General features: G+C 47.2%; 1 protein-coding gene across 1 annotated transcript in view; it reads left to right on the top strand.

The window, feature by feature from the left end:
* LOC147708779 (uncharacterized) overlaps positions 1 to 27301 on the top strand; it is a 566421-nt gene that overhangs the window by 411100 nt on the left and 128020 nt on the right. Inside the window, exon 9 of the mRNA XM_086927407.1 lies at positions 4518 to 4651. Coding sequence (XP_086783533.1) covers positions 4518 to 4651 — 134 coding nt within the window. The remainder of the gene's footprint in view (positions 1 to 4517; positions 4652 to 27301) is intronic.

Below are 27301 nucleotides of genomic sequence, written 5' to 3'. Positions count from 1 at the left end.
GTCGTTACGGATCAAATGAGGCATAACACTAAGGGCCTGATTATGATGCTGTTAGGAATGCATTCCCACCTAGGGCCTGTTTACGATGCAGTTAGGAAGGCCTCCTAACAGCATTTGCTCCTTCCGAATCGGTAATCAGTAACGTGTCTTCTCAACTGAGGGCCAGATTACGATGCAGTTAGGAACATAGGCTCCCATAGAAGGCAATGGGAGTCCAACCAAATCGTATCTGGAAGCATCCGGATGCATCATACTCGGTCAGTCGGACTCTCCCAATTGGAGTCGGTCGGAAACCATTTCCAAACCGATTCGTTCGGGAAGATTTCCTAACCACATCGTAATCTGGCCCTAATAAGTGGCTTGCACTGGAGGATAAAATGTGGACACCCATCTTTTTTCTCCCTCCCTTTTCCCCTCTGTGCATAAATATAAGGGACCTATGGGGGAATCTTAAAGTGTTTGCTTGCAATAAGTTAAAGTTGCAGCCTCTTACTATGACTGATGTGTGGTACTATGCAAGACTAAGGGGGAGATTTACTACTTTTTGATATAGCGCAGTGCAGCAGCCGTAAATGCTGCACTGCGTGAAGAGGAGAGAGGTGACGAACGCCAAATTTACTAAAATAAGGCACTCTCCTCCCCTCCCCCTAGCGTCAGTGCTGAAATCAGCTGCCGTGCGCCACAGAGACACCTTTGCATCAGGGTGAAAGGGTGTCTCCTTGAGTCTAGCACAGGGCCGGACTGGCTACCGGGCGGTTGCGTGTGCTGCCGAGCTGGGGGCTGATTCCGTTGATGGGGACCTGCGTGCGTTTTGAAATAAAAAAAGCAAAACAAACATTAGGTCTAGCGCTGGAAAGTAAATAGTGAAAAAAATATTTTGCGCTGATTTGCGTCACTTTTGTGACGCAAACCCAGTGTAAAATCTTAGTACGTCACCCCCTAAGTATTGGCCCCATAGTTTTCTTCATTATACATCAATATCAAGGTGTATAAATGAGTGTGAACTTCCCCATGCTTCAGCGCTCCATCCTTGAGGGTGGACTTGGTGTGCCAAACCTGGAGCTGTACTTCACAGCGGCCCAACTGCAATGACCCATGAGATGGCTGGCCAGGGACAGGACTGGGGAGGGTAGACTAGTTCAGGCAGACCTGAGGGGAGAGGATGTGCAGGAGTGGCTGCTCTCGATGGGATGTCCAGCCAAAGGCCTGGGTACGCTCACACGCACTGCTAAGCTCGTATGGACCCAGATGTGTGTAGCCGAGGCATGCACTGGTCCCTTATGTACCGTAGCTGCCCCTTTGGAGTGTGCCTGTTATGAAAAGCTTGTTAGGGATCCATGAGCCTTCCCCATGGCGAGAAGCGAGGATTGCCCAACTGGGTGACCTACAGAGCGATGGTGTTCTGCTCTCCTCCCAGGCTCTGCGAGAGGATTAAGGACTTGCAGTTGACCCCTTTCTTACACACAACTCACTTATTGCAGCGATTGGTGACACATGGTCACTGGGACAAAGCGAACCAACACTGCACCTTGGCTTGCGCTGCTTCTTAACACACTGGCAGTGTCAGTGCTGTATGCAGGGATACAAGCAGAACAGAACATATTTACAACAAAATGTCTGGAGCCGCGCCTCATTTGCCAGCTTAGCGCTCTAACATTTCCAAAATGCAGGGATGCGTAGTATTTACTACAATACGGCGCGTCTCTGTGTTTTCCTTAGTGCTGCTGCTAAAATTAGCTGTGTAGCACCAGAGCAGGCATCCTTGCACCATAGTTGCAGGAAATGACTGTTTATGTGCAGGAAGGTGTCCCTTCCTGCACATAAACAATCCATATGGAGATGTGTTACTTCTATGTGTGCTGTAGAATGCAGCAAACATAGAAATAGCAAACGTCATTTTTTAATAATTGTTTATGTGCAGGAAGAGACACCTTCCTGCACATAAACAATTGTTAATGGCATTTTCCTCTTTCTATGTGTTCTGCAAAATTCAGCACACATATAAAAAAACAAAAACGAGTACAAATAAAAGCATTTCTCCTTGTTTTGCCATTCTAACACCTGTGTTGGGTTAGAATGGCGTGGCGTTAGTTTTTTATACGGCCTCAGATTTACACATCCTTGTAAATCTAGGGCAGTGTACAAAAGCAATGGGTGTTGCGGTGGAACGCCCACAGTAACACTCATTGCACGCCCCTTTCACTCTAAGCGATGCGTGTAAAGGGTCATATTTACAAGGGTACGTTAAGCCACAAAAAGTGGCGTAACGCCGCTTTGTAAATATGGAGAAGGGCGTAGCGCCACCAGAATGATCCTAAAATTGACATTCTGGTAGCGCTAATCCCTTGAGAATATGCCCCGTGGAATTTTTATCCTGGGACTAGCCTAAATGGGACCATTCCCTGGGTACAGAATTTACCACCAAGCAATGGTCTAGGGCCCTAGTACGGGTAACGCGAATTTCGCACAACATCTGTTTGAAATAAACCCAAGTTAATGATTTACATCAGGCATATCTTACACCACACCGCCTACATAAAATATTTCCGATGGTGTCTCTGGCCTGCCCGAGATGTGGCCACACCAATGCCACATTCATTCTCATGGTCTGGAATGCCCACCGCTGATGCGCACGTGGACCAAGGTGATGGAACTTGTGTCAACAGTGATAGATGTGCAGTTACATCCAGATCTACTTCTCTGCCTCTTGGGGTCACTAAACTCAAAAAACATTATCTAAAGTTGGTTGATCTTACATTGGTCCTATTAAAGTGCGTAATTGCCATGGCTTGGAAGGATCCACACCTACCCTTAGTCAGGTGCTGGGTCCAGGTGGCCCACAAGTGAGCTCTGGCAGAAGCGGACGCCGTGACCCATGTCCGTAGATTGCGGGGAGACGATGGCGTAGCTACTCTGTGGGGCATATGTTCTCAAATTGTTTGACTGTTGAATGCACCTTCCCATTAGGGTGCAGATCTGCTGCAGTGTGCCTTGTGGTCGACTAGACTGAGTTACTAAGGGACCCACTCCTTTACACGCTCACACTTGTTAGGCTTCACTGGGGAACCTGCGTGATTTGGGGTGATTTGCATGGGGATCTGCCCTGACATCCTCCCCCCCTCCGCTTATATATCCCATATTTGTAACATTTTTCTAACACACATACTACCTCACTCAATGTCAGCTGCATATAGCGACTCCAGTCAGAGAGTTTCAACAGTTACTGGTTTATTTATCTTGTTTCACACAGATTGGCTTCTCACCTACAGGACAGGGTGCACTAAGATTACATATATTGTTATCCTATCCTCTTTGAGTGCCCCGCTACCCTTCGTATTATTGCATGATCTGCTAAACGTCTCCTCGGCGTGCTTCAACATCCTACGCATGCTACGGAAGATCTTCTGGTGGATCCCCACCGAGACCAGGAAGACCGTCACCCAGGCCCTCGTCACTAGCCGACTGGACTACGGCAACGCCCTCTACGCCGGTACCACCGCCAAGCTCCAGAAGAGACTCCAGCGGATCCAAAACGCCTCAGCCAGACTCATCCTCGACATCCCACGAACCAGCCACATATCCGGACATCTGAGAGACCTACACTGGCTCCCCGTCAACAAAAGAATCACCTTCCGCCTCCTCACCCACGCACACAAAGCCCTACACGACCAAGGCCCGAGCTACCTCAACAGCCGAATCAACTTCTATGCTCCCAAACGCCACCTCCGTTCATCCAACCACGCCCTCGCCGCGGTCCCCCGCATCCGAAGAGCCACTACAGGAGGAAGGTCCTTCTCCTACCTGGCCGCCAAGACCTGGAACTCCCTCCCGACCGACCTGCGCCTGACCCAAGACCACCTCTCCTTCAGGAAGAAGCTGAAGACCTGGCTGTTCGAGCAGTAGCGGCACCCCCCCTACCCCCAGCGCCTTGAGACCCTACGGGTATGTAGTGCGCTCTAGAAATGTCTTTGATTGATTGATTGATTGAAAATGCTATTGTCACTATCAGTGTAGTGGGACATGTTTGATCATCGACTTTATGATAATGCTTATTGTTATATTCTGTGCAATTTATGGTGATTTTGAATAGACGACAATAAACAAATGTAAAAATAAGTAAACAAATTAATTAATTTATGTGAACTTGTCCCCGGCTGGTTGTTATGTGAATCCACAATAAAATAGGCGTTTTCCGTTCTTATTTTTGGATGTGGAGATCAATTTATCAAGGATCCCACCACCAAAATAGTACTTAATTTACAGTCGGGCACCATGCTGCATTATAGAACTGTTGAATAGTTGCCTGATGCCTTTTGTAAAAGGTTTTGCTTTCCTTTCAGTCTGCTTTTAGATTAAATTATGTGTTGTCTTTCTGCCAGTTCATAGTATGTGGAACAAAAGAAAGTTGCCGTTAGGCATTTATTCTCTTTACTCTGATGTTGCAGCTTTTTTGTTCTTAAGGTTTGTGGTCCTCGTGTTTTTTCACCAACACCCTTGTTGCATGCTTTTCTCTTTAGGAGACACGAAGGCTGACCTCGTTGAAATGAATATCCTACCTCCGCTGCTTGTTCTCCTGCACTCTGGCAATAAAGAAATCCAGCAAGCTTCCATTACTCTCCTGTGTTCATTGTCTCAACATCCGTCAAATCAGGTGAGAGTATGCCGATCCTTTGATGCACTGTATGTTCACATTCTCTCTTCAGAACATTTTTATAATAGCCACTGAACATAAAGCTCATGAGGTAATTTAAGAATAGTCTGAGTGTAGAACTAATGCCTAGTCAGTGTTGCTGCTGCACTTGAATTACAAATATTCCTCTTTAAAAGCACTAATAAATGCGTTTCTGGTATGCATTCTGTGTCTTTAGAATAGATAGAAAAAATATCATTGTTTGCTTACTATACAGGTGTACATGTTTCTGGATAGACCTCACTTTATTCTGATAGGCTCCAAATACAGAGCAATATTCAAATTACTTGCATTGTGAATTTCACAAACCATAACTCGAGAATTTCAGTGGTTTTACGCAATCGAGACATTTTTCGTGAATTTCAACATATTGTTTTATGATACATTATGTGCAGAGCAGAGTTTGGCCTCTGAGTCTGGCCTGTAATCAAGCCCAGTGTTCATCCCAACACAGGCGGCCATCTTCCACTGCGGCCAGGGTCAATGCCAGTCCCTTCCTTACCTTCGCTGATGCCAACTTCACAGGCATGTGTACCATACCTGGTGCTGATGCTGGTCTCTGACCTCAAAACAAAGTTGCCTATGCCAGACCTATGTTGCGCTCCTAAATCTGTAAGGCACAGCTTACTGTGTCTGAGTCAGACTTTCACTCTCTCCAACGCCATCTGTATTACAAGAAGCTAGAAGCCCTGTTCCCCATGAAAGTGATGGCAATGAAGAAGCAGAGAAACTGCACTCCCCTCACAGTATTGATGAAGGGCTTTATCTGGACCTACCAAGTGCATGTGGGTTGGTTGGAAACTTTACTGCATCTGAGCTACACTTGCCGGCTGCTCCACAATTGGATGAAAGTGCTTCCTTCGCAGTTGTGGTATGCAGAGAAGTAGAAGCTCTCAACTTGCAGTTGCCTACCTTTGAGACAAAATCAGATTTACTGACAGGGATCTTCCAAACAGGGCTGGCGTCCACTGAACCCCTGTGTACCATTAATGAGTCACTCACAGACGCTCTCACAGACACTTGCATGAAACTATGATCGATCCCTCCAGTCAGTTGCCTATCATCTGGAGGGACAGACTGACCCCTCGTGACACAACAACATTTCTCCTGCAACTATGCGCAGGAAAACAAGACCTCGGTGTGTAGGGGCTAAGCCTTCCTACCGCCTCAGTACCCACAATCCTAGAACCGACTAGCTATAGTGTCTCATTCATTCTCCTACATATTCACAAAGATACAAATGATTAGACAACCCAGAACACAACACTCCCGACTCACTCAGGAATCACGGTAGCAAGACAAACCCTTTCGCTCACTCACTCGTACTTGTGCACAATAAGAATAGGCAGATTCACGGTTATAGTTCAAAATGTATAATTTATTGTTTATTGTTTATTTTAACTATTGTGCTCTATAATGCAGTAGACAAGCCACTACCAGCAGCAAAATGCATAAACCTAAAACAGCATTGTAGCAAGTCCATAGACTATGAAAGGGGAAGTCATCGTATACAGCCAGTGGTTTAAAGGACTATAAGGACTAACAACCGTCCCCTTGGAAAGAACAAGTTTTATTATATAAAGGAAGATTCTGGGCTTTGTCAGCAAACCCCATACCTTAGTGTCTAGATTTTTCTTTACATCATAGGCACTGCAGAGCTCTTCTCACTGGAAAGGTCCCTTTCCAAGTGTATGTTAAACCAACATTCCATCTCATAATATCAAAGCACGGGTTTCCAGCATCTGCAGCTGTGTAGAATGTTTTGTCTAAGTGCTAGGGACTGACCAGAACAGAATAACAAGGGGCACTGTTTATCGACCTTGCAGTGTGTTCAGACTAAACTCCAGGAACAGGCAGGAAACGCAGAAAGCAGATAGTTCTCATGTGAAAGGCACAAACAGAGTCTTGCAAAATAAAGTCATGTAGTAACATGCGCAAAAGCAGCATCATGGCAGCAGAGCTCATGCTAACTTAGCAATATCAACAATGACCCTAAAGGCCTACTACAATCCCAGAGGTCCTCAGGATGAATTGTGTTCAACCATTCAGGATCCACACAACATTCAGCGAAGTAAGTGTTGCTTGCTGGTCTTGTTACCACTCACTGTGTGTGTCATGTCACAGTCATCAACTTATTACTGAGGATGGATGCACACCTAGATGCATGCAGCTGGATTTTTGGGGGATGGTTAAACATCCCGGGTGGACATGCCCTTTGATGGTTCAAGATGTTTCAGGAAGAAGGCAGACTCAGCATTAGAGGGACTTAAGGAGAGTCATGTTATGGCCCTCTCCCTAGGGTTGCTTTCCCAGTCCATCGTTTTCAGCAGCAATACTTTATTCAGAGGTTACTAATGAGGTCTGGCTTATGGGTAGCTTCATCCAACCAAGTTAGTACATCAACCGACCCAGAATTCTTTCGGTGCTACTTGCTACTGTCTCCCGATCAAGAAGGATGGAGGTCTCTGACCCATCCTAGACCATCGATCTCTGAATGCTTTTTTGTTGCAGGACAACTTTAAAATGGTCACTCTGGCTCAGGTTCTTTCTGCACTGGACCCAAGAGACTAGATGGTGTCCTTGGACTTTCAGGACACATATTTTCATATACCCACCCTGCAGTCCCACAGATGCTACCTACTGTTTACAGTGGGATGAGGACAATTTCAATTTGCCATGCTAGCTTTCGATCTCACCTCCGACCCTTCACACAGTGACGCCGGTGACCTCAGCTCTACAAGTATCCCATTGCCTTGACTACTGGCTTTCAAGATAGGCTCTCCACAGTCAGTTGCGGACCACCATTGTCCTCTTGATATCTCTTTGGTTTACCATCAGCGGAACAAAGTCCCATCTTGTGCATAAGATTCACTTTAGAGGTGCAAACCGGACATGATGCAATTCAAGGCCTATCCATCACTCCAATGAATCCGGGACATTCAAGATATGATCCTGATGTGTTGGGCTCAGTCCTGGGTATCTTCAGGATGGTTCTGAGGTTTCTTGGGCTTTGCCTTGCTCATCCTTCTTGTCCTGTATTTCAGATGGAACATGCAGGCCTTGCAATGGAACCTCTGGTTTCAGTAGCCTCAGCACCAAAGCAATCTGTCTTACACCACCAGCAATTCTCAGAAGGGACAGACCAGGACCTTTATTGTTGGCAAGTGGACATCAGTCTGACTTGTGGGCTTTGAGTAATCCGGTTGGCTCTCAGAGTCTTCCTACCAACCATTAAAAGTGAGGGAGGTGCATATTCTTAGAGACAACATGACCGCCATGTGGTACTGCAACAAGCATGGCGTGGTGGGGTCCTGGGTCATGTGCCAAGCGGGGTGGGGTCCTGGGCCATGATCATTTGGAGATGGCTGAGCCAGCAGGTATTCTTTCTGGTGACCAGTCACCTATTAGGGTCCCTGAATGCCAGAGCAGATGAGTGTGGCAGATGATGGTTAGTGGACTACAGATGACATCTCTATCTCAATGGTTCAAAGCATCTTCGACCAGAGAGGTGTAGATCATTTTGCCACCGCTGAGAACACGCAATGTCAAAACTACTGCCTGCTGGAGTTTCCATGAGCAAAGTTGTTAGGAGACACGTTCTGTTTACAGTTAAACAAAGGTCACCTGTATGCATCCCTGTCTACTTTTCCTGCCTTGAGTTCTTAAGTCAGGACATACCGAGCCTGAATCATTTCTACTGCCCTGAATTGGGCCAAGAGAGTATGGTCCCCATATCTCTTGATTCTGAGTATTTGCCATTCGATTTGGCTGAATCTGCAGGAGGACCTTTTGTTTCAGCAACACAAGAAAGTCCTGAATGTTAACAACATCCAACTCCTTGTGTGGAGATAGAACAGTGGCATCTAAGCAGTTTTGTTTTGCAGACGGAATTAACGGATGTAATCCTCGTGGCCAGTATCTTTTGACTAGCGAATCTATTCCGGGCAAAAAATTCTTGCCTAGTGTAGATTAGACCATTAACATTTTCCTCTACAGGTAAATCTTTGTGATTTGTTGTTATTTGTTTTGACCCAGCAACACTCTGCATTGGCCACATTTAAGGGTTTCATATTGGACCACTCAGCTTTTTCTGCTTGCCTGAGCAGTTGCCATTTTTAAATCACCATTTCCCAAAAGGCCTGAGACGTATTCCTCAAAACCTTTCATAATGCCTCACTAGGACCCTAATTTGGTTCTGACGTTCCTCATGGTACTGCCATTTGAGGCTATGCCCAATTCTACCTTGCCAGGGTTGCACAATGCGAAAGTCACTGCACTTTGTGTTAGTAAGCTGCAGGCACTGTTAGTTCAGCCTTCGTACACCACATTTTTCCAGACAAAGTGGTGCTGAGGACCTGGGCCTTTTTACCTAAGGTGGTATTTCCCTTTTATTTAGTACAATCAATCACTCTATAGGCTTTTATAAAATAGATTTTTATTAGCATTTCCCATAGAAAAAAGACAAAAACACATGGCAAGCAAAGTTATTAAATCCTCAATCACCTTGTTGTCACTGTGGGTACATTTAATATTTTGCTCACCTGCCAGAGCCCATTCTAATAAATCACGCCTCGAAACCGCGGTCTCTGGCGCCCGGGTGCCCTTCAGCGAATAGCAATCTGTTGTCTTGCCAGGACCACCCAGAGAACCAGCATTCAAGCTGACATTTTCTGTAGCCCTCGTCTCAAGAGCACCCATAGTAAGCAGAATTATTCTGCCTTCATCAAGGTCATCCCAGTTATATAGGACAGTGTGTCAGCCACCCCCGTCCAGAACCCCGTCAGCTGGACAGAAGACCACGTCATGTGTAAAAAGGATGCTGATGGCTGGCCACATCTGCCGCAGCTAGTGGTTTTCTCGTGGTATATTTTAAAGAGTTTCAATAGGGTCATGCAAGTTGAATGCAAATAATTGAAGTAAGTGAGCTTAATGCAGACAGGCAATACCAGTTGGACCTCATTGCATGTTCTCCACCATCCATCTTCGGTCAGCTTATCTGCGCTGTCTGTTCTCCACCTATCTCTGACACTCGCCGTATCCCCTCCCATTGTTTGTCAGTAGTGCACTATGGAGGTGTGTAATCAGTCTTCTACAATCCATCATGTCTATGGGCTACATCATCTGTGTGTTCGTGCAGCTCACCTGAGAATGAGAACCAGTGCCTGCGGGCCATGTGTGCCAACCTAGCATACAGCAATAATTTTCCCCGGACTTACCCTAAAGCACTCCTGGGTCTGTTCAAAAGACATGAACTTCTTATTCAGATAGAGATCACCCTCGATCAGGCTTCCCCCCTCCCACCACCCTGCATAGGACATATCCCTTGAAAGAGCAGAGAAAGGTCTCAGAGTCAACAGGGGCAGGTCTTCTGCATAGGGTGCTTTTTTTAGGACCACCAACACCATTCTGTGCCATACCTGACCCATCTGCTGCAACTGATACAGTAGGGTATCAGGGACATAATTTCCCATCATGGGGACATCATTTCTCATCAAGATATGCAGGTCGTAAGGCCCGCACGAAGAGATTTTTCCTACGTTGGGTCCTGATCAAGCCATTTATTGCTGCTGCATTGCTATATAATAGAGTAAAAGATCAGGAAGTCCCAGTCCACCATTCCTTCAAGGGAGCTTCATAGTGTCTAGAATGACCCTGCTCCATCCACCCACCCATACCAAATCTCATAACAGTTTATCCAGTTGCACAAAAGCGGAATGGGGATCGAACCCATTACATTTTGTAACACATACAGACATCGTGGTTGGAAGGCCATCTTAGAGATTCACCCCATCATGGACAATGGGAGTGTTTTCCAGAATTCCACTGACCATCTTTCCCATGTTAAAAACATAATGGGTTTCTCGGTTTTGTGTGACCCAAATCCTGAGATATCGGAAGGCATCTCCCTCCTAGTACAACCCTAGGCCCTGCGGGAGCATTGTGTCTATCCATTCCACTTCAGCCAGGTGAAACAGTTTGGACTTTGTTCTGTTTGGGCCAGCCCGACACCAGGCGAATCTGCTTAACCCCTCCAGCAACATTGGAACTAAGCATTCTGGGTCTCGAAGATAAACCAGGGTGTCGAGGTAGACTCCCTACAGACCAAGTTTCTATCGCAGCACGAATGTCAGTGGCTCGGCTGCCAATGCAAAGAATATAGGGGCAGCGGGCAACCCTGCTTCGTCCCTTGCTTTAACTCCTAAGAATCTAAGATCACATTTCCAGTACTCACCCGCGACACTGGACGCATGTATAATAGTCACAACCAGTGTATAAAATTGGGGCCGAATCCCATATGTCATCGGACAGACCATATGTAGAGCCACCCCACTGTGTCGAATTTCCTCTCAATATAGAGGGCTGCCACCTCATACCTATCCACTGAGGAGGCCAACATATATATGATATGATTCAGACGTTGTTGAATATACATGGTGTTCCTCCATGGGATGAGCCTGGTTTGATGTCATTGTATCAGTTTCTGTACCATCCGCAGTAGTCTGTTAAACAGATCCAAGCATAGTATTTTGAGATCTGTGTTAAGCATTGATTGCGGTCTATTAGACGAGAGCTCTGTTGGATCTTAAGCTTTCATTTTCCCCTCGCCACTGCTTTTAATTTTTCCAATAGGATTGACGGGAGCCCATCTGTCCACGGGGTCTATCCGGGCTTCATATCACCCAGTGCTTTCTTTATCTCTTCCAACTCTAGGTGGCTTCAAGGAGTTTTTGGTGCTGTTGGCCCAGCCTGGGCAGGGCAGCCGTCCAGAGATACTCCTCCAGAACTTTCTTGCCCACAAATGGCACCCAGGCAAAACTATCCCGCAGGTATTCTGTGCAAGGGGCATTAATGTGGTCATGGACCATCATTACCATTCCATCACCCCCTCTCAACAAATGAATTTGGGATTATGGTCTGTTCATTTTTAACAGCCATGCTAACATTTTACCTGCTTTATCACCTTCCCTAAAAAGTCTTTGTCTGTTCTGGGTACAGGTGTATTTCTCCAGTCGTACTAAGGTGTCTCCTATCTGTGGTCTGCTCCGCGTTCTATGCTGGCCGTCATCATGGTCCTGGTCAGTGTGGCTATCCCAGGCCATTTGTGTATGTTCTGAATCTGTGAAATCTTGCTCCAATTGCTCTTGTACTCCGTGCATGTAGCCTATGTATTTGCCTCTTAGCACCGCTTTATTAGCCTATCATTCAGTGGCTATCAAGTTTTCTCTAAAGAAGCATGTTGTTAACTCTTTCACATTCACCCGAAATGTCTCACCCTGGAGCACTTTCATATGGAGTCTCTACAGCAGGATTTTGGGTCTAACCTTCCCAGAAAGTAACGAGGCCAGCAGTGCGGAGTGAGCCAATGGATGTTGGTTAAGATATGCACACATTTAGGTCCTCTATCCACCCCACACCATATCCAGCATGCTTTGTACCCCATGTACAGGGGAATAAAAGGAATAGCCGCTTTCAGTTTGGTGAGGGTGTCACCAGTGGGACAGCAAGTTAAAGCTCTCCAGTACCCTACCAGAGAGGCCTCCAAGTGAGGCTTATGACGTTATCTTGGGGGGGCCTTGTCCAACATCCAGTTGTGCGCACTGTTCCAATCCCCCATCCACATGAGTCGCATAAGTATGTAGGGGTTATTAATTGCAGCATCTCAGGATAAAAACCCTTGTTATCTATGTAAGTGTTCACTATGCCGGTTTTGCACTAATCCAGTATCCTTACCACAATGACATAGCCCCCCTGGGGGTCGAGATGCATTTCCATTTGTAAGAAGGGGACTCCTGCCACTATCCACGTGACCACCATTTGTTGCATAATTAGAATATGTATCTGTGAATAGGTGCCCTTGCCATCTTTTGCCCAGGCACGATGCCTCAACCTTCAACAGGTGGGTCTCCAGGAGGAGTGCCACTTGTCCCTTATATCGCTACAGGTAAGAGTGCACATGGTAGCATTTAGTGCATATTAGTTAACCCCTAAACGTTCCATGTAATCAGTGTCTTATTCATGTTGTATTAGAGTAGCCCAGTAGGGGACACTCCCAGCTCTGGATTGACAGTGGAATGGTTGTATCGACCTCCAAGTAAAAGACACTAGACTGGATCCAGAGATATTCGAGTAATAGCTCCTTCAAGCCTCCAGTTATTTTATTTGTTTGTAGAGTTTTATATAGTGCTAACTTGACCCGAAGGTATCAGAACGCTTTACATAGAAGGGAACATAATAGTTGCACAAGTTACATATGTGTAGATACAAATAAATAGGAAAGGGCTGAATATAAAACAACAACATACTATTGACCAGTGATAGATTATATATAAAAGAATATTTTTGTAATGAAGCGGTATCAAGAGTCAAGCATATATACACGTAACAGTTTATACGAAGAGTAGTGGGGGATAGGGAATAGAGTCTACAGTAACTGGATTAATTCAGGTCCTGCAGACCCCCACCAATAGGGTAACACAAGGGGCCAGTCAGGCCAACCAGGCCAGCACAAAGACAGTCCCTTTTGAGTCATGTGGCAAACCCTTAATCAGGACGGGGTCAAGGTATTGCAGCACCAGGGGCCCGTTTTGCTCTCCAAGCTGAAGTAAGCTGGCCGCGGAGAGGGCCAGTAGATGGCGACAAAATGGCTGCCTCGCACATACCATCCTTACCGATAAGATGCAGGCGAGGTTCCCAATGGGGGAGCATGAGTGAGACCCAGCAGTACGTCATGAAGCATGGATCAGGCTGCTGATCCTTGACAAAGACAGGCTTAATTCCTGCTTAAGATTTTCACCGCAGTCCCCAGTCCCATGGACCTCAATCATTCAATGGTGGAGTTTAGATCCTGTAGACCCCAACCACTAGTCAGGGGAAGAAGCTTACTTCTGGCTGCTGGATTGCAGGAGAGCCAGTCCTATGGATGAGAGGGTGGCAGACAGGAACTCGTTGCTCTCTCCCGTTTTGTTTGGGAATACCTTGGGGGTAAGAATGCAGCAGGATCTCCGTGCTCTCTCCTGCTTTGTCTGGGGAAAACGTCTCAGGCACCAAGGTAGCTCCTGCAGGAAGAATGTGCAAGGGTCGCTGCTTCCAAGGTAATCCAAGTTAAAAAAAATGTTTTAAATGTTGCCAGTGAGAGGCAGTCGTAGCGGGATGCAGAGTAACAGTGTCAGTGCTGGCAAGTTAGGTGAAGGCCGTGGATTTACACCAGAAGGGTGATCCCTAGCTTTTTAGCAGCTCAATCGTGCATTCGGCCATCTTACTAGGTTTCCGCAGGCGACAGTCTTTCTTGATTTTGCTTGCTGCTGTGGTAGGCTTCATCTCTGTCAGCGATAGCATTGGAGTGGCCCTGGAGGATTGCAGAATTGTAGCCTTCAGATCCCCAGGGGTGGTGGTGGCACGATGGGGGGCTTTTCTCAGGGATATTCTCAGTAAGGCGAGCCTAGTCTGGGAGCTCCCAGCCGAAGCTCCTTACCCACTGGCCATCTTGGATGTGCAGTTGGCACCATAAGCCTTCATGGCCACCTTACACAGCCTTGGAAGTGATAGAGAGCAGTCATCATCAGTTGTCACCCCTGCACACTCATGTCGGTTTCAGCATTGTTCTTTTTCAGTGCCTTAAGACAGTCAGTCAAATATCTTTATTTCGGTTAATAAAAACCATAAAAGCAATGCAAAATTCATTATTATACATATTAAAATTATACAAATATACAGATATACACATGATTACCGTTTCTTTATGGACAATCTAAAACAGTTAAAATCTTTGATACAAAGAGAAAATACAATAAAATCAATGTCATAAATCAATGAACCCAGCCCAATTCCAGACTATCCTCAATACATTACATGCTAAAAAAAATTTGGGGACAATATTATCCTGGTAATGTGTTCATCTGGGTGAGTCTTATTTTGTTTATACGCGCTGCCGCTACCAACAAACTGGCTACACTGTATGTGACCTGTTCAGAGTCAAGCCTTTGTGGATGTAGGAGGGCAGGCCTCACCTGGGCAAATTTTAGTTCCTTCAGGATTGGGTATAAAAAATTTTTGCGGACCACCAAGTAGTGCTCACAGAACATCACTAAGTGAAGCGTGTCCTGTGTAGAAAAACTATCACAGGTGCAGGGTGGGGTATTTTCTAGGGTCCCACACTTCGGATAGGTGCCAAGCGTAAGGTGAATGAGGTTGAACCTAAATCTGACTAAAAGGAAACGATGGTAGGGTTTAGTCACGTACTTCAAATAAGGTTCCATGACTGGGGAGATTGCCAGTTGATAAATTGATCTCACCATAGATTTCCTAAGTTCAACCTCCTCCCTTTCTAACTCCAGCAGTTTGAGGAAATTACGCTTGATCCACCCTACGTCCTCATTCCTGAGGCCCTGTGGTGATAGGTACATGTCCGGACGCCCCAGCCTCACGCATGCCGCTCTAACATACGCGAGCCAGGGTATTCTATCCGCTCTGTCCAAGGCCATACAGTCCTTGAGTATCAGGTGGTTCAACGTGATCTCGCCATTTAGCCAGGTTTTAACCCATCTTAACATAGGGGCCATTTTTAAGTGATCAGAAATATGCCCCAAACCGACTTCACAGTGAATTGAATATGTGTATGATTGTGGGAGTGACAAAAGGGATCGGATAAACTTATTTTCTATAATTTGGATCACTGATGTTAGGACATAAATATCGGCCCCATATGAGGCAATTGCTATGCACTTTGATTTGTAGATGCGGATCATGGCCTCCATTGGTCTCGAACCCAGTCTTTTAGAGAAATTCATAAGGGCTGTGGTAGATCTTGCGACCACATTGCCCTTGAGTTTCAACTGGGAGCCCCAGTTCCCCCTTTCGCCGAATACAACGCCTAAGTAACAAAAGAAGGGAACCCTTGAAATTGGTGTTCCATTACATCTAAAGGTTTTGATCTTCATAGTTTTCCTGCGTAGACCAGTCACCATTACGTGGGATTTCGAGGTATTGATTTTTAAATCCAGGGCTTCCATAAAGGAGTCCAAGTGATCTAGCAGTCTTTGTAATCCCGTACAAGTACGCGCAAGTAGGACGGCATCGTCTGCGTACAGTAGGACCGGAATAGCTGACCCTCCCATACGCGGGACGTCCAGGGTGGCCAGGTCTAGGGATTTACCCAAAGAGTTGATATAGAGCGTGAATAGGAGAGGGGCCAGAATGCAGCCTTGTCTGACCCCTCTTCCTGATCTAAATTGCTCAGTACACCTGCCATCCCTTGTTACCCTAACAGAAGCCGACAAGTTCTGATGAAGATCATTAAAAAAATTAACCAGAGTAGTGTCCAAACCCATATCCCACAAAATAAGCCATAATTTAGAACGATTAACCAAATCAAATGCAGAAGATAGATCCATAAAACCCAAATATAGAAGCCCCTCCTTTACCACTGTGTACTTGCTAATAATAAAGTGAAGGTTTAAGCATTGATCCATAGTCCCCATGTGTGCTCTAAAGCCGTACTGGAGATCAGAAAGGATCCCACTCCCCTCAAGCCAATCCCCCAGTCTCTGTAAAATGACTCTGGCTAAGATCTTAACGGCAGAGTCCAGCAGGGAGATTGGCCTGTAGCAAGCGGGGTCCCCTCTGTTCCCCTTCTTGAAAATCGGAACAATAATGGAGGTTGACCAAGAGGATGGGGAGCCTGCAGTGGGTATTGCATTAAAGACATGGGTTAGGATTTTGGACCAAAATTGTGGGTACAGGATGTAGAGGTCTGCAGGGACCCCATCGGGACCAGGGGCCTTATGTTTGCTTGTATCTTCTATCGCCTTTTCCACTTCAGAGGTGTTAAACTTAATGGACGTGGTATTTCGAGGTGCAACTGTGTCTGAGGAAGTTAAGACCCCTAACTCGGTGTCATAGATGTTTTTGAAAAGCTTAAGTCAACTCTCATCTTCAATTACACAGTCCATATCTGATTTCCTATCCTCAGTGAAAAACGACCGGTTAATAATGGCCCAAAATTTTTTGCTGTCCCTCAACACATCTGCAGATTGCAGATTATCCCAGGCTTCTTCCTTAATTTGTTTCTTGCGTTTCGCAAGTGCCAATTTATATTCCTTACGAAGGTTCGCCACAAGTAACTTGTCCCTGGGTCTATGTTTTAGTGCTTTAAGTAAGGCACTATGAGAGAGTGAACACTCTTTATCGAACCATTTATATACCTTCACACAATGTGAGCCATTCCTAGATTCCAAGTTCTTAGAAATCCGTGCGCATATCTCTACATAGGCAACCACAACATCAGCCCCTGGTGAAGTGGGGTCAAGGCAAACAGCCATATTAGCCTCGGTTTCCTGTGCAAGTGTCTTAAAAAAGGTTTCTGGAATAATCTTCTCCCACTTTACCCTCCTGTCCTGCTCCCTAGTTGACAAGTCTCTTGGGGCCACCACACCTAAGTTCCTTCCATGCAAAAAACTCTCAAGGTCCACAGCCAATAAGAACGGGTTATGGTCACTAAAAATTGCGGTCACTACCCTATACTCCTGCGTTTTGGCTAGCACCCCAGGTGATACAAAAATATAATCAATGACGGTGTTTGCATCCCTCCCAATAAATGTGGGCACTCTAACCTCGTCATTGCCTAAACCTGGTTCAAATAAATTTGAGTTGGCAAGGAGGCTCTCAAGGGCATCACCCTCCTTGCTATGTTCAAAATGGGGGATCCCCTCGACCGGTGATCCTCCATGTCCATCATAATAACAATCCCCCTCACAGGGGTGAATATTAAAATCTCCCAGGATAACCATCTCTGGGGCAGAAGTGCATTCATGTTTATAGACTGACAGAAAATCTGCCAAGGCAATCAGGTGCTCATTCCCAGATGAGCCCTCCCTGGAATTATAAAAATTGATAATTAAAAATGTTTGATAGTTCGAAATGGTCCATTCAATTATTATTGCATTCATAGGAGCAGGTTCTACTTTTTTGAAAACGCCAACCAGGTTAAGTGAAAACAATGTAAGCAAATCCCCTCTAGCTCTTCCTCTCAATCCCGGTACTGCTAGGGTAGAGAAACTGAGGAAACCGTCCAATGAAAAACTGGACGATGTATCCCAGGTCTCTTGGAAGGCCAGTATATCATACTGCTTAACAAACCCCTGCCAAATAGGATCAGAAATTTTAGCGCTTAATCCCGCAACATTCCAGGTAAGAATTTTACAACATGGTCTCTGTAAACTAGGCCACCCCTTGTCCTCTGCTAAAGCATCAGGGAGTCAATCGTTCGTCTCCATTGGAGTCAAGGCAGAGAAACGGTTAGTAAGACTAATGACAGGTGGGCCTAGACTATCCTGAGATACATAGTCAACTACACTAAGGGAAACACTTCCCACCCCATCTGAAAGCTCTCGGGCAGGTCTTTGTTGTACCGTGTTAAAGCTCTGCTGGTAAAATGGGTGTAAGGTAGCATATGAAGGCCCCACTTGACGAGTCACAGGGAGTTTACCCAGCGATCTTGTTATCCCACCCGGAGGATAAAAATAACCCAGAGGGAGGGGTCTGATACCATAATTTGACAAAGCTGAGGCATCCCAGAACAGTCTATGTGCGCTATCGTGGCTGTTAAAATTCACAACAAGGCAGTCCCCTGGGATAGTTTTAGGATGGTACCCCACCCAGCTAACCCTTCTTGCCACAATGACCGTACTTGTAATATCTGTGCCTCCAGAGCTAAACTCTGCGCAGTATTCCCTAGCCAGGTCCATCAAGTCTTTATTTGTCTCGCCGTTGCTTGACCTTAGTGGTGGAATCCCTGTAAAGACGGCCACCAAGGGGGCCGACTCTGGGGGGAGGTGCAAACATTTCGGTCTGTGAAGGGGTTCACTGGGTGCCTGATTTGTAGAATTTTCTCCCAATTTTATGTACTTGGACCCCTCCACAGTACCCCATTTATCCTGAGTTTTCCCACTGGGAATTCCCGTACACTTAGTTGCGATATTACTGCATATATTATTGGGTACAGCAGGTGACGAATTAATTACCTTCTCATTCTGATTTACAAATTGTTTGAGAAGGGTATCAATTTTCTTACACTTAGCCAATAGGCCCGCTACACATTCATTTTGTGTGTCCACTATGTCCTTTGCTATGGCTTCCAAAGCTGGTTCCAGTCTTTTTGTGAACAGTTCTTTCACAGTGTCACAAACATTGTCCCTTGTGGTGGCCGCTTGGTGGGTAAATTTCCCATGAATGATTTTCCTTTTGACACACTTAGCATGAGATCTTCGTCTTCGCGTAGTCGTGAGCAGTGGCGCTTGTGAGGTTTTATTTAATTGAGTGGGGTTTAATAAAGCTGGGGGGCTTGGAGGTGCAGACTGCAGGGGTGCATGACAAGGTTCTAGTGGTATACTCTGTACAGAATCGGGAATGGGGCCATTGTCTATAACAGAGGTGTTGCTGCTGGATTCCAAACCAAGTTCCTTTTCAGCATGTGCAATTTCCTTAGTTAGGACCCCCACCGCGGATGTTAGATATGATATTATGGATTCTGATTTACGTGAGAGGACACGGATCAGTGGAGAAAAACGGCACGTCACAATGCGCAGAATCCTATTTCTGCACAGGCTGTACCTCCCAAGAGGTGGAGGTCACTCAAACCAGTGCCCCGCAGAACTGAGCAAGCAAAGCAGCTCATTAAAGTGGTAACGACAATGACATAGCTCCCCTGGGGGTCAATGACACCGTATGCCTGAAGGGCTTGCCATAGTGGGCGTCAGCGTAGCAGAGACGCATGAGCCTCAGCGGAGAGTATTGCGGCAACCCCATAATCTAGAAGGGACTTGTAGTAAATGGCCCCTTTTGCATCGCTCGCCCCCACTTTTTGCCTGATTTCTGATGCACTTTGACTGAATGTGCACTGGGTCCTTGCTAATCAGGTTCCCAGTGCGTTTGTTCTTTCCCAAAACTGTACCTTCGTTTCCACAATTGGCACACCTCTGGTACACATGTAAGTCCCTTGTAAAAGGCACCACTGGTACTCACATGAATGCTAGGACGTTTGATATCAAACTTCTCAGCATAATAAAACCACACTGATGCCAGTGTTGGATTTATTGTAAAATGCACTCAGAGGGCATCTTAGCAATACCCCCTGAAAAACAACCAACTTTCTGGTGTGCAGCTGGCTGGTCTGCATAAGCCTGCCACCTTGAGACATGTTTCTTACCCTCTGAAGTGGGAGCCTTGTGCTCTTGTGGGTCAGAAACAAAGCCTGCATCAGGTGAAGGTGCTGCTCACCTACCCCCAAGCAGGAACCACATTCAGGCGGTGAGCCTCAACGGCTTCTTGCCCTTTAATATTCTAGCCAGGCCTCTCTTGCTAGTGGAGATGCCCACCCCCTGACCAAACCCCACTTTTGGCAGCAAGGTCAGCTGGAAAAATAGTAAGCAGTAGAGGTGTGTCTCCTCCCAGCCAGGACCACCCCTAAGGTGTCCTGAGCCGAAGTGACCTCCTCCTTAGAAAATCGTCCATTTTAGATGGAAATAACTTAGCCAATAGGATTAGGGACCTACAAAGGGTGCAGTCACCATAAAAGGTACTTAGCTTTTGGCTACTACCTCCCATTACCTGTTGCACCCTTAAATTGAGTATTTAGAGGCACCCCTGAACCTTGATCCTTAGATTCCTGGTGATCTAAAGAAGTAGAAGGACCAAAGAACCGTGCAGCAGTGAGGACTTCAGACAACAACTGACTTGGTCCCAGCCCTACCGGCCTGTCTGCAGCCATCCAAGAAAGCTGCTTGAAGAAGCGACTCGTCCTGCAGGCCCAGCAACCTCCACAACCCTGGGAGCATTGCCTGCATTCATTAAAGACAAGGAGCTCCTAACGACTGAGGTCCTGTCCACAAAGAAACCAACACCAAGGACTCCCTTGCCTTCTGGATCCACGAGTCTTGCCCACTCTGCACCCGACTCCTTCGGTCCGAGAATGAATGGCCCACCAGTCCAGCGAAGTCTCCCCCCCAATTCTCACCTCAAAGCCATCAGTGGTTGACCTCTCCTGTTCCCCACGAAGATGCCTGCAGCTTCAGCACAATAGGTCCCCCTGACCGCGACTGGCTCAGGTAAAGATTTTACGTTGTCTAAAGGCACCCCTGCATCCTCAGCCCCTTGACTTTGGGGAACCCAGCTGACGGTACCCAGGCGTCCACTGACATCCCAGTTTACCTCCAGAGTCGTTGGTCTTATTCGTCCAGCCTCCTGGTCTGAGTCTGAAGCGTCTTTCTTCTAAAATCCCCAGGTGAAAATAAACAGATCCACATTGTTTCCGCAGATCTTCATACATGACCCCTCATAATGAGTACCATTGACTCTTTTGGCAAACCATAGTTAATCAGGACTCAAAGAAAAGAAGTATCTGTAACGTTGGATCATTATTAAAAATACTGACCATGGGGTTCTTTAGGGAATGTTATGTTTCTTGCCCATAGCTCTTGTAAAACCTTCTTTGGATGACATACAGGTTTTGGGAGCGATAAAGCGACTTTGGACAATTTAAGTATTTCATCAGTAATACATATGCTGCTTTTCAGTTCATCTCGTGTTACTCGCTGGTTGCAGATGTGTCGGGCTTCGTGTGATGCGTGAACAGGGAGTTGAGCAGCTGCTGTAGATGAGGAATGAAAAGAAAGCTACTGATGTTTCTTTATAACATGCATCAGCATCAATCAGCTGTTTTTTGACTGGACCTGGAATTGGATACTTTCAAAACATAGGTAACCAGAAATTCATGTTAATTTGTTTCACATTATTTTATCATGGATTATTCAGGTATTGCAGACCTCCCTGTGTCCAGTGCAATGCAAGCGGGGCCTAGAAAATTGAAGCCAATGGGTTCACTTCACATAATTTGCACATTGGTGTGTTCTCTAGGATGTGTGCATGTTCAAAATATGATGTGTGGGCCTGTTAGCATCTAGTTTGTGTCGTTTTTGTGCATGGGGTGCGCCAAGAGATATGGCGGAGCAGATTCCAGCATGTCAGGCATTCACACAGGGAAGACCTGCAACTTATGCCTGGCGCATTTCTTTGCAATCCATTCTGGGTACCTGGGACACGAACAGGGCAGGTTGCAGGGGAAGGGGACCGAAAAGGTCATTAACTCTCCTTGTCCATTGCGGGGCAGGGACTCCGCTGCTCTTAAAACACATGAGAGCTGAAGTCAAGATTTTTGTTTCCAATGAGGAGCGGGGATGTTAATATAAGCAATGATTAGTAGAGGTCTTTTAAAAAGTATGTACATTAGCAGGTTCTCTTTTCCATGCCTGCGTGGCTAATGAGAGGCAACGAATAACAAAACAGTGGGAACATTCTAGCTGCTTTCCTAAATTGAAGGGCTGGGTAGAACTGTAAGGCAAGTGCTTGCGCCTTCACCACATGCTATATGTTCAGTCAGATTCAGACCTTGAGCCTCCAGGCTCTATAGTCAACAACCTGGCCACAAGATGACGACCTGGTCACATTTATCTTTCTGGTTTCTTGGAATACTTTTTATTGCACGTTTGTCACCAAAAAAACACTTCTTTTTTTTTAGCAAAAATACATTGTGGCACTTTCCCATCACCTTGCATATACATGTCACTTTTCAATGAGGTTCAACATTTAAGTTACTATCTTAACATCCCATGGTCTTTGTGAGTCACAGTCTAAGATACAAGGCTTCGAGTCTGTTCAGCTGCCATGTGCTGATTAATCTGGCTGTGCTTCATTGTCTGCGTCAGTCAAACACAAGGACATATTTACAAAAAAAATTCGGAGCGCAGTCTTACGCCAAATTCGGCAACACCACGTTCTGATATTTTCGAAATGCAGGGATGCTCCGTATTTACAAAAATAAGACGCACCCCTGCGTTCCCCCTATCTCTGGCGCTAATAATGCAAGGGTACCTGTGCTGCAGGGGCAATTGTTTATGTGCAGAAAGGGACACCATACTACACATAAACAATCTTGAAAGGCGATTTGCTCTTTTCTATATGTGCTGCAGAATACAGAACACAGGGAAAGAGTGAAACACGAGGAGAAATTAATAATTTCGCCTTGTATTGTCATTCTAAGAGCTGGGGCCGCATTATACATGCGGCGTATACTCCTTCATTTCGCTGAGCGCACCTTTTAAAAGGTGCGCCCAGTGCAATGAAGGATAATGCACTGCATTATGATGAATGCGCTGTCCCCAGGGCAGCCGCAAACTCACACTACCCTAGGGGCAGCACATTCTTGTGAAAAATGGAGCGCCTGCATTGAAGCAGCTCCGTGTTTTCACAGTGCAGGCGGCAACCAGCCTGCAATTTGAAAGAGGATTAGAGATCCCCTTGCAGGCGGGTTCAGCCAGTGACTACACCTGCCTGAAAGGTGATGTCTGGGGGGTCCATAGGACCCCTTTTCCCCCCTCCAGAAGGCTGCTCTCAGGGGGTGCACTGACATTGCACCACCGTTTAAGCGGTGCACCTCGTAAGAGCTTCTTTACCTCTGTGCCCACGTCTGTAATACAGAGCGAGCACAGAGGCACAGGAATTCCCTCATTTGCATGGGGTATGCCCCCAAGCAAATTAGAGAAGGCCCTATGAAGATAGCGCTGAAAGCTTTATGTGCGCCAGCGCTATCAGTATTACAGAAGCATCAAGTATCAGTATTACAGAAGCGCACAAGCGTATGTGGACCCTTCTGTAATATCAAAGTGCCCCGGGGGCACGCAATGCGGGTGCAAAGGCCCGTTGCGCCCCAGGGGCACTGTGTGTAATAACTAAGTATTCCCTGGTCTTAGTTTTTGGTGCTGCCCCAGCCTTGTAGGTATGGGGCAGTGCCAAAAACCAATGGGTGTTGAGATGGAATGCCCTCTGCAAAACCCATTGCACACCCCTGGCACGCTAAGTGAAGTGTGAAAAGGGGCTTTATTTAAAAGGCAACTGTTGGACTTGGCCCTTAAGGCAGGTTCACCCCTAATCTTTTTGCTTGAGATCTGTGATCCGTGTGGATGATTTTCTGGTCTGTGCGCACTTTTTCTCTGTGTCCCAGAGTAAAGTGCGTGCATGTAGTTAGGCTGGCCTGCTCTCCCATAGGGATGCATGGGGAATGTCTGTGTCCCTAGTAGTTCCTGATGCGTGGGGAGTGCATGCTCGAATTTGGTATGTGCGTGTTCGTGGGAATGAATGCTTCGCAATGGTGTATGTGGCATGTGTGTGTCATGAGTAGAAATGCCATTTCTGGGACTTGGCATATTACTGTAAAATATGCCTGCAGTGTGATTGGCTGGAGCTGGCTGGTGAGCCTGGCTCCAGGAAGGCTGGATGGGTCTGCCCGGTGGTGAGTGTGAGATTAGCATGCTTGATGGCTTGGGAGGAGTGCACCTGGTCCCTGAGGGGCCTGGACTTTCCCCAGACAATGCTGGCTCCACCCCCTGTAGTGCGACTGATGTCCCTAGGCCTGCCAGTGAATAGAGAGGGTGGTTGAGGTAAACAGAGTACTTCAAAACCAGCTGCAACTGGTTTTCCCCCCACCCTGCACCCTGAGACAAAGGGGTTTTTCTGTATAAGAAGGGGCTGTGTCCCCATACAATTTGTCCTGTCTTTGGTTTCCTACCAGGATCTTGCCAGAGGGGGCTGCTGCTGCTGCAGGGGCCAAGAGGACCGCCACTTGGCTGTCTCCCTGCCTGGAGACCCAGTGTGCTGGCTCTGGCCCTGCCTTGCCCCTCTGCCCGCCTCCAGACCCTGCTGGAGCTTTGCTGTGCCTGGAGGCGCCCCTGACTTTGATTTGTAGCGCTAGGAGCGCTTTCCTTGTGCCCCAGTGCTCAATAGCGCTTTGCTGATATTTCTAGCGCTAGGCGCGCTTTCTGTAGCCCCTAAGCGCTTGGGAGCGCTTTGTGTGCAACCGGTGCCCACCCGGCATCTGCCCGTCTGATTGTGCCGATTTTCCGATTTTTGGGCGAGCGAGTGCCCACCTCGCTTTATCTTTTTAATTGAAGGCCGGTGCCACCCGGCATTGCCCCGTGGTATTTATTTATTTTCGAGCCGGTGCCCACCCGGCATTGCCCAGGAAATCACCGCCGCAGCCCGGGAGCACTGGAAGCTGTTGCCGGGCCGCCGCGCTGCCTGCAGCGACCCGGAAGTCCCGCCCCCTGACCCCCAGGGCCGCGCTGCCATTGGCGGCCCCGGCGGAAGTCAGGCAGAAGGACGTCGAGACAAGGCCAGGCGGGAGACGAGGGAGGCAGCCGGTCGTGTCCCCGAGGCTCCCCGAGTGGAGAGAGGAGCCCCGCGCCGACAAGAGGAGAGGAGCGGCCGCCGCTGCAGAGACCCGGTGAGTGCAGCGGGCCGAGGGAGAGCGAGGGAAGGGAGGAGGGCGTCGGGGCACGTTGTCGGTGCCGCCCCTCCCCTTCCGTGTGCGGACCAAGTGAGGTCCTCGGTGTGTTCGAGCCCAGAGGCTCGTGGGGCATTGTCCATTCCTCCTTGTTTCCCGAGCGGCCCCGGTTGGCAGCGGGCCGCTCCGACGGGCATTATTGGATCCTGAGTCCCTCGCAAGGGACTCCAACGTGCCCACAAGTATAGTTACGAGCCCCGAGGCTCTCAGGGGCACATCTGCGTTTTCGAGCCCACGAGGCTCCGAGCTCCCCATTTTCCTGTGAGCCCAGAGAGAGGCTCTTCGCCTTTGTTTAGAGCGTTGAAGCTCTTTTTGTGCTTATTTCTTTTAGAGCCCTGAGAGAGGCTCTGGGGCACTTCCATCATTTTAAGAGCGCTGGAGCTCTAATTTGCACATTTGCTTTGTGAGCCCCTGAGAGGCTCCTTGCCCACTTTGTTCTTGAGCCCTCCTGGCTCCAACGTTTGCCCAGTTCATATTTACAACTGTCCAGCACTTAGTGGACAGTTGCCACGTTTAGGCTTTGTGTTCTGTTCTGCCTGCGCAGACCTCCCTGACACTGAGACTCAGGGCATTCCGCCCCTTTCGAGGCCAGTTGGCCTGAGGGACATTGTGAGTGTTGTGCTACGTGCACCCCGCGCATTGTAATTTCTGTGTATGTGATTCTTGCGCAAAATGTTCTAACCTGCACCTCTGTGTTTAATGCCTCATGTGCAATTGTTTATGTCCGCTTACCTTTTCTAAAAGTGACCTGATTAGGTATTTCATGTTTATCCACTTTGCTAAGAGTGACCTGCATAGAGGATTGTTGACGTCCCACTTCATGTTTATCCCCTTTGCTAAGAGTGACCTGCATAGAGGATTGTTGATGTCCCATTTTATGTTTATCCACTTTGCTAAGAGTGACCTGCATAGAGGATTGTTGATGTCCCATTTTATGTTTAGGTTTCCTTCCCTTTGCTAAGAGTGAATTGCTTAGGTGTTGGTATTCCTTCCTTAGGTCCTGATGAGAGGGTCCTAGTTACCTGCGTGATTTCCTACAGTGTTTTAGGGTTGCGTAGAAGGTCTTTACTGTTCCAGTGATTACTGGATGTGTGTTGCATTTATAATTTTGGTGCTACTCATTCTATGTTTACGACATAAGTGTATATCTACCAGTATTATTTTCTAACAAGTGCCTACCCCTGACAGTGGTCCATGTGGCCCTGTCCTGTACATAATTCCCCTTGTAAATTCTGCCCGTGCCCCTGGCACATTGTACAGTTTGCGTGTGTTATCTAATGTGTTGTTTATTATAATACAAAGGCTATTTTTTATATATATCCTTGTGTGGAGTCTTTCTTTGTGGTGGGCCTTGGGTGTTGTTGCTGGGGTGCGTGCGCAAATACTTAACTCATACCGCCTCCAAGTTTAGCCTAGACTGCTCGCGCCACGTTACCTAGAGGGCGAGTGGGGGTTGCCTTGGTGTGTGACTCCCTTGCCCTGACCTTAGAAATGGTGATCCCTGACTGACCTCGACGCGAGTCTTGGCCGGCCAGGGTCCCGTTTCTAACATTGGCGGCAAGCGGTGAGGATAAGAATTTGTGTTTGCGCTGTACCACAGTGGCGACAGGCCACACTTCAAAGCTCTGCATTTTTTAGATAACCGCATTTTGGGGATTATTGTTTTTTAGGGAAGTTCAGTTTTGCTTCTCCTGAAAGGTGTCATTTGTATTTTGTCCAGTACCTTGTTCCCCGCCCTGCTCCCAGAGTTTGGTACCTGTGTCGCTAGTGGTCAGGTTGAGAAAATCAGGGGTGGTAGAAACTGCCTTACCAGTCCGAGGGGAGGGTTGTGTGTGAATGAGTGTGTGTTACGCTGGACAGTGGAGCGCAAGTTCTCTGATAGGAATCTTGCTGAATTGTGTTAATTGTATTCTCCTGTTTAGCTCAGACCCCCAGGTTCCCTGTGTCAAACTTTTCCCGAGAACGTCCGCCAAAATGGAGCCAGTTTTTGATCTCTGTAGTCTGTTTAGGTACAGTAGATTAGAGCTGGTCAGATTCTGCGAAAAGGGAGGCATAGAGGTGAGTGAGTTGGTTACTCAGTCCCAGCTTAGGGACAGCCTGATCCTGTGGCAAAAGGATCAGTGGGAGCTCGAGCACAGTGAGAGAGATAGGGCCCGGGCCACACGCCATGAGGGTGGTGAGTCTGTGGAGAGCCCTGAAGATTCTGTTGATGAATGTGAGTT

Source organism: Lissotriton vulgaris, chromosome 6, assembly GCF_964263255.1.
Source record: "Lissotriton vulgaris chromosome 6, aLisVul1.2, whole genome shotgun sequence".
Taxonomy (NCBI): Eukaryota; Metazoa; Chordata; class Amphibia; order Caudata; family Salamandridae; genus Lissotriton; species Lissotriton vulgaris.
This window is presented reverse-complemented; position numbering and strand designations above follow the sequence as displayed.